Raw genomic sequence first — 8,308 nt, 5'->3', positions numbered from 1 at the left:
AGTGGGGGAGGAATTTGTATCATAAACCTTCTAACCGTATATCAAAACTTTAATATAAAAAACAAAAAATAAAATAAAAAACTTCATTCAGATCCTTAAAAAAAAATGAAAGAAACCTGAAGATCTCAGATCATTCATTAAGGATATGGTTTATGAGAAAAAATTGTCATAGAAATCCAAGCAGACTCATACTCAAAAAAAGGTCTTGACCCTACATCAAAAGATTGGCTTTCTTTCATTAAAATAAAAGTTTCAAGTATGAAAAAAAAAAATTCCTGAAACTTCTTTCTTCCAACTAATAGAATGCCTGTCTCCTGTGGTGAGAAAAAAAATAATAAATATTTGTATTTTACTTGGAAAAAAATTGCAACTCTCATCCATCCAAATAAATATTTTACATTTCCAACATCTGTACACTAGTTTATCTACTTTAGCAAAACAAATGGAGCCCTGGCAAGGTATACATAAATCCATTTTTAAGTTTTATTTTAGATGTACCAGAAAATCCTGTTTATGACTCTGTCATGAACGTTTTGGAATCTAAATGATTAAATTGTTTTATAGACCCTAGTGTTGAATATCGTTTTAAATTTCCCAAGTTATATGTAGAAGTGGGTAATTAAATGCTAAGACTTAAATAACGATACACGTTCATGATCATGAAATTCTCTACTCTCCCTCTGATGGACCTGTGGATTGAGGCAAATGGTATCTTGGAGAGCACAGAACTTGGTGCCTTGTACGGAAATGCTGTCATTACTGAGCTTGGGTCACAGAAGAGCTCAAATCACAGTTGATTCCTGGAATTAGCTGAAATGGACAAATCTAGATTGAGTAGCATGTTTTCCTGGCATGATTTACCCTTGCTATAACCCTGGCCATCCTGAAGTTGTGCAGTTACACTGTGCGTGTAACTAGCTTGGTTAGTAAACCCATGGCTGGAGGCTGGACTACTGATTTAATGTTTATTGAGCACCCAAAATGTGTCAAACACAGTACAAGCCGCAGCCTGAAGAGCTGCACACAGTGGGTCAGCCACACACGCATCTTACAAACACATTACAAAAACATCGATGCAGGAAGGAAAATCAATCAAGGACCTGCCTTGAGGAAAGCAGTGCTCCTGACGTCCCACTTGTGAGCAATGGACCCTGGGCTCACTCCCAGATCCAGCCACACTCTCGCCTACGTCCTCTTAATGTCAGTTCTGTGACTTGCATTTGTAAGACGACAGGATGTTCATAAATGCAAGCCGCATGGATGCTTGATAAAGAGGTGGTTAACTAACCTACCTGAGGAAATCAACCTGGAACTTCACACACACACACACACACCCTGCCCCATAGAAGAGCAGGCTGACAATCCCCAAGAACAAAATGCAGGAAGTTTACATCAATTGGAATACTGTTACCTTAGCGTCTCTCACAGTTGCTATTTCCAGGTACCTGTTGTCAGCACATATTGAAACACTCCCCAGCCGATTCCGTGAGATAAGCCTATTGACTGACTGCCAAAAGTGAGACCTGGTGACAATGCTTGCAAAGAGGATTACAGAACCTCTGTCAGCCTTGGAAAGGGCTGTTGCCAAGTACTAAGCTGGCTCAGTTCCCAGCTTTAGGGCTTGCATGACTCCTTGCAGGGAAGAGGACTGGATGCTTGATATTACCTAAAATGAGTCATATTAAATAAAAATTTCTACTTCAACCCTATGTGGATTTCTCTAGAACTTGCTTCTGAGAGATTGTTTTAAAGGTTAATGTGTTTTGTAGTCAAACTAGTCCCAAATAGATTTCAGAAAGGGTAAGAATTAATTAGTTCATGTTCAGTTGCCAATTTGCCTAATTACTAAAGATGTTTATAAACACAGCATCGTTCTTCAACTATAAAGTCTATGTAAATGTTAAAAATTTGGGGCTGGCTGGGTGGTTCAGGTTGGCTGGAGCGCGGTGCTCCTGACGCCGAGGTCGCTGGTTTGATTCCCACATGGGCCAGTGAGCTGCGCCCTCTACAGCTAAGACTGGGAACAACAGCTCTCCCTGACGCTGAGCGGCCGGAGGGCTGGGCTGCTGTGTGCTGCCAGCCTTCGGACAATGGGCTGCCTCAGCGGGGGGAGCGCAAGGCTCATAATACCAGCAGGGCCAGGGAGCTGTGTCCTACACAACTAGACTGAGAAACAATGGGGGGGGGGGGGGAGGAAGAAGGGGGTAAAAAGTTAAAAATTTTAGGTTGTAAGCATGGTATAAACAGGTGGCAGCTTTTTTAGTAATGAATGGAGACGCTTTCTTCTCACAGCTGATATAGACTTAAATCAAGCTAATTAGAGAACACTTCATTTAAACATTTTTTTTTTTAAAACGCTGGCAACCAGGGTTTGGAATAATTCATGGTGTATAACTTTATAATGAATTTGGCCTGATGTTTAATGATCAGACTTAAAAAAAAAAAGAAAAAGAATTGATTGGACTCACAGGATGCCTTACATATAGGAGATGTATAAGGAAACTGTTGAACGAATACCTATATGTTTCTGATTAATAACAAGTAACCTCCATGTGCTCCATCGGGTATTGTCAAGTTAAAAGAGTATTCCCCAAGTATGGGATCTAACTCACTGTCAGAATTCAACTCCAAATTCTTAATACCTTTAGCAGGGATACTCGAAGCTTCATCCAGATGTTCTGAGTTTCATTAGAAACAGGATAATTCTTTGGGCGCTTAACCTTAGATGCATATTAAAACCACCTGAAATGCTTTGAAAAACACTCGTGCCCAGGCCCCATTTCTATGGAGATATAGCTTAGGCAATGATGTTTTTTGAAAGCTCCCCGGGTGATTCTAGGAGCAGCCAGGGCTGAGAACCAGTGATTTAAACTTTTCAACAAATAGACAGCAATGAACCAGATTCCTCCCCAACTTATCCCATCCTTTACCACATCCACACATACCTATCCAAAGAATGCTCTGAGGACACAGGAAATGCCTGGCCTTGAACCTCCCAATTAATGATGCTCCTAGAAGCACAGGAACCAGTCTCTGCAAAGCCTGGGAGGTGAGCTCACTTGGAGCAGGGGACTGACATATTGTGGGTGGGCTACATGATTAGAGCACAAGGTCTTTGTTCTCCACATCCATAGATGCCAGAGGGAATTTACATCTCCCAAGTTAACCTGCCTTTTCCTTTCTCTGAAGCCAGGCTTTTCCTACCCTTCCCCATGCTGCAAAAACTCTAGTCATATGACTACCAAAGACTCACATTGATAAACTAGCCCAACCACAAATACTCACTCCTCCATCGTGGCTGCTGACATTGGAGTAATAGGATTTAGTTCTTGTCATCCCCAAATCACCCCCTCTGTCCCTTCCTTCAATGGATGCATGAGCTCTTTTCTGAGAGTGAGAGAATGGGAGAGAAGGTGGGGAGACGGATTCTACTGTTTAGTGAGCTCTGGCAATACTGAAATCTTACAGATGGTAACTGAGTGACTGCAGACACCAGTTCATGTCCTATATGCCATAGCAGCTGATCTGACTATTGGATATCACGTGTCATTTCCCAAGATTCCTGCCCTCACTGCCCTGATCACTCTTCCAACATCAACGTGGAAACCCTTGTCACTGGGCACTTGTCCTCGGTGACAGAATTCTTGGGAGGTTAAGGTGAGGATTATCAAGGTGGTATCGTGATTGATCTATGTATCCTGTGGGTGACAGTTTATTTTTCTGTTCTGGCCCTAAGTAAGCTTCTCCACATCCTTGTATCTTGGAGTTGATCGTGTTCCAAGCGTGCCACCGCAGAGCAGGTGCTGAGCAGTCAGACGACAGCTGTTGATCTGTTGCAACTGAGCAATTAGACAGTGCAGAGGAATGCTGTGGCAGACAGTTTACATTGAGTATTCAGAAAATCAAATATTTGAGTGCCCACCTTGCGGCAAACACTGGGTATGTATACACAAACATACACACAGATGAGATGTCTGTCCTACGCACAGTTATACGTCTCCTTAAGTGATTGGTACCTTTTCCTCTCTATTCCTATTTGTCTACCTCTTCATTGACTAATTCATCTTCCATCGTTTTCAAATGAAAGTTAGGGGGTAAGAAGGGGGAAAACAATAGCAAGACCTTTTGAAAGGTGGTTTGTAAATGTTTTTGTACTGTAAATGCAAATGGATTTAAAATTGAAACCCTTTTAATGTATAAAGATCTTATTCAGGAAATGTTAAAATCCTAGATGTAGATTTGTAAAACACATTTCCTTGGAATTCTAGAAATGAATGGGTTCAGATTCACTAAGCAATTTCATATATTACATCTTAGTTGTGTCCTTTTTCAACGGCAACCTAAAAAGCTTTACCACCTTTTACACAGTCATTTTAAATCCCACCCCCCCTGTTCCTTCATCTCACCATCGAACAAACAACAGGAAAAACAAGGAAAACAGCCACAGTTCTGAAATACTGTTTTGAACCCGGAGAAAGAGTTCTGTTTGGCTTTCAGGGGCATAAAGAGGAAACAACAAATCCTCTTCCCTCTCCCAGCACAACACTCCCACAAAAGCCCACTTAACATTTTACAAAAATGCAAGGATGAGGCAAAACAACTGGAAAACAGGGCTGGGCTGGAAGTTTTGCCCGTCTTGGCTTAGCTCTGGTGCTGAGAATAAGCTCTCCAGTCCATCCTGGGGTGAACACCCTCCAAGACCAACGGACACGGAGCTCCCAGCCCAGGCCCGCTGCGGCGACATCAGATGACCACGCTGACAGTCATGCTCTGGCCATGCGGCGCTATCTTGCGGGGCCAAGAGAGCAACAGCTTGCGCAGCTCCTCGCGGAAGCTGTCGTGCAGCCAGGCGTAGATGAAGGGGTTGTAGCAGGCCGAGCTCATGGCGAGCCAGTGGCAGAGCAGCTGGACTAACCCAAAGGCATAGGGATCGATGGCGCGCGGGTCGAGGTCCCGCAGCAGGTTGAAGACGTGCAGCGGCAGCCAGCAGATGGCGAACACCATCACCACCGCCACGAGCAGGCAGAAGGTGCGGCGGCGCCGCGCGCGGTCCCAGTCGGCCTGGCTCTGGGTCACGCAGCCCGGCACCACGCGGTTCCGGAGTTTCACGGACACTCGGACGTAAGACAGGAGAATGACCAGCAGGGGCAGCAGGTAGGTGACGAGCAGCAGGCCCCAAGCGTAGAGCTGGCGCTGGCGCTCCTGCGACCCCCAGAACTCCTCGCAGAGGCACACGCGGTGCGGCTTGAGCTCGACGTGATAGGTGTGCAGGGCGGCGGGCAGCGCCAGCCCCGCGGACAGCGCCCAGATGGCCAGCACCGCGTAGGCGCTCAGGCGCAGCGAGATGCGGCGGCGCAGCGGGTGCACGAGCACCACGTAGCGGTCCACGGCGATGGTGGCGAGCGTGAACACCGACACGTAGACCGTGACGGGCTGCAGGAAGAAGACCAGGTGGCACAGGCCGCCGCCGAACACCCAGCCGCGCGGCTCGAAGGCGTAGGCCAGGGTGAGCGGCACGCAGGCGGCGCACATGAGCACGTCGGACAGGGCCAGGTTGCCGATGAGGAAGTTGGTCACGTTGTGCAGCCGAGGCACCCGCGCGATCACCAGCACCAGCAGGCAGTTGCCCACCAGCCCCACGACCACCACGACGCTGTAGAGAAGCACGATCAGCCCCTTGAGCTGGTGCACGAGCTGCAGGCTCTGGAACGGCGTGGCTGCCTGCGCGCCGCCCGCGCCGGCCCCCGACCCATTGCTCCCCGAGGCCTCCGCACTCTGGTTGGCGGGAGGTGAGGCCGCCGGGGGCGGGCCAGAAAATAAGTCAGGGACCCGTGGGCCCGGAGTCGGCAGTGAGGCCATGGCCACCTGTCCAAAGAGAATCAAAGTCCGTCACTTCCCAGGCTCTAGCCACCCGCTCCTCCACCAACCGCCCCCCCCCCTTCCCTCGCAACTCAATCACCCACATACTCCCTTTGGAATCACTGGCCAAAATAAATAACAACAAAAAGTGTTGCCATCCCACCTCTGTGAAAATAAACCTATGCGTGGTTAGACATGCACAGGTTGTTCAGACGCATCCTACTCAAGGGAGAGCCCTCGCGGTCCACACGCGCCAAACCCACGAGTGTGGTCCTACCTGGCGAGCGGGGCTTGGCGGGCCGGACAGCGCTCCGGGGACAGAGAGGCAGAATCCCTGCGGTCCCTAGTGCTCCCGCGCCCAGGACTGACTGACGTGCAGGTTTCTCGCTTCTCCGCGGAAGCTGAGCAGATTCAGGAGTTCCCAGTGGGCTCGCAGCTTTTGAGGGGGGCTGGGAGCGCCTCCCCTCCGCCCCACCCCCACTCCAGCGCTTCCTTGTATGGAAAATGGGGGCGGAGCCAACAACACCTGACTCGGTGCTTAGACAACTAGAGAGAAGGACAGTGTGAAAAGGATGGAAACAGACAAGGGAGGAGGGGTCGACAAACCTGGACCAGAGGGGAAAGGGAGACTCTCGACTGCGAGGGCTTGCTGCGCCGTGGGAGAGACCCGCTCCGGAGAAGGGTGGTGTGGACCGGAGGAGACGGAGGCGTGAAGCGCCAGTTCTGGGTCGACCTGGTGCAGTTTTCATAAGGAAGGAGCAGGGGAGGAAATGGGGTGGGGGTGGAGATACAGCACGGAATGTGAGAGAGATGAGGGACCCGTCCTTAAGCGCTGGATCCTGCGTAGAGTCCAGGCTGGGGTTAAGAGAGTCGCATAGAGGGTTCCGGCAGTGATTTAAAATGTAGGGCAGGCAGGTCGCCGCAGACCTTCAGGCCCTTGCCCTCCCCGGGACCCGCTGAGCCCTTCGCCTAGGCTGAGGCTCCGGCGAAGCCAAAGTGAGAGTTCAGCACCGCGGACAGCTCCCGCGGGCACTGCCGGGCGGGGCGTGGGTGCCTGTGAGCCGGCAACAATTGCGGAGTTCCGACAGCTCTCCGCTCCGATGCATTCGGAAAAGGGAACAGCCTGGTTCAAAGAGCTTCCTCGCCCTGCTTCCTGGACTGGGGCTGCCGACTTAGACAACAGTAGGGTGGAGTGGAGGCCAAAAAGCCCGGGTCTCCGAGAATCGGAGGGTAGTGACTTGTGCTCTTGCTGTGGATGACCGCAGTAGTGCCAGCGACGACGCTGTCCTTTACTTGCCTAGGCCGGAAAATACAGCCATCGTGCCAGTTACCCTACCAGGCACACTTCAGTACTGGCCCCCAGTAATTCCCTACTCACCCTCTTCCACTCTTTCTTTCTCAGCTACCATGTCCTATCCTTAACTACCTGACTTTCCCAATACAGAATGTAAGTTCCTGGACTGGGATCCTACCCTTGCCCTCCTTATATGAACACCCTCAGGTCTCTTCGCCTCATATTGGGAGTAAAATATACATATATTATATCTGTTACATATATACTAGTAATTGCAGGGTTTCCAATAGGATAACAAAAGTAACAAACATTTGAGAAGCTTCAAAGTTACATAAAATCTTCAGTAGTATTAAATCGTCATTGAAATGCAAATTAACCTGGACCAAGGTGGGGGGGGTGGGGAAAGAGGCTTTGTAACCTCCCTCTTTTGAAGCTATCTCTTCCCCTCCAGTCTTCTTTCCTTTTTCCAGAGGGTGGAGTGTCAATGCTCCCTCTCTGGTAAACCTTTGTACTTTGTCCTCTGCAGATATTTTTGTTAGGATGGAAAGAAGTCAAATTAGTCTACCCTCCAAATGCAAATGATTCACTCATGAAGGAGGAAAAGTCAGCATTGGAACAAAAGCAATCAATTTTATGCATCTGTATCTATTCTAAACCCACACTCTGAGTTATAATCAATTTAGTTAAAGCCAGTATAATATGAAAAAAATAAAACCTCAAAATAAAATACAATCTGTGTCTGCCTAAATCCCTCACCCAGTAATTTTTGTCATCATGTGTATCAACAAGGTTATATGTACCCAAGAGCAGAGACACTCTTTTACTTCAAAATATCTTAAGCAGAGGAAATTGTGGTAATGCAGGTGAGAAAGGATTTGGGGCTAGGCCCCATAACTACAGCCATCACTCTGGTCAGTATCATTGATATGCAATACTAAAAATAACAACAAGACTAAAGCCCATGCAAATGTCAGTATTTGAAAGCTCAATATTGGGATACCCTCCAAAGAAGAGTTGATCCTTTGCCAAGTTTCAGATAAAATCTGGTAAGTGTTTCAGTGTTGTCCGTATTTGCAAGGTGAAAAGGAAGTGAACATCTTAGAATAGCCCAGTTTAGATCTTTTTTCTCTCTGGTCTTCACTGGAGTTAAGGCTC

General features: G+C 48.0%; 1 protein-coding gene across 1 annotated transcript; it reads right to left on the bottom strand.

The window, feature by feature from the left end:
• Positions 1-1,687: 1,687 nt before the first annotated feature.
• PRLHR (prolactin releasing hormone receptor) lies at positions 1,688-6,246 on the bottom strand. Its single transcript, XM_081074103.1, has 2 exons — positions 6,137-6,246; positions 1,688-5,865 (listed from the first exon to the last, which is right to left on the bottom strand). Exon 2 carries the CDS (start codon positions 5,857-5,859, stop codon positions 4,744-4,746), a length of 1,116 nt encoding a protein of 371 aa, XP_080930229.1. The 5' UTR covers positions 5,860-5,865; positions 6,137-6,246; the 3' UTR covers positions 1,688-4,743.
• Between the last annotated feature and the right edge of the window lie 2,062 nt (positions 6,247-8,308).

Source organism: Rhinolophus hipposideros, assembly GCF_964194185.1.
Source record: "Rhinolophus hipposideros genome assembly, chromosome: 15".
Lineage (NCBI taxonomy): Eukaryota > Metazoa > Chordata > Mammalia > Chiroptera > Rhinolophidae > Rhinolophus > Rhinolophus hipposideros.
The sequence above is the reverse complement of the archived record's forward strand: the minus strand, read 5'-3'. Positions and strand labels throughout refer to the sequence as shown.

What these genes read in the sequence shown, in the direction of transcription:
- PRLHR (XM_081074103.1), bottom strand. Translation starts at nt 5,859, where the DNA reads ATGGCCTCACTGCCGACTCCGGGCCCACGGGTCCCTGACTTATTTTCT.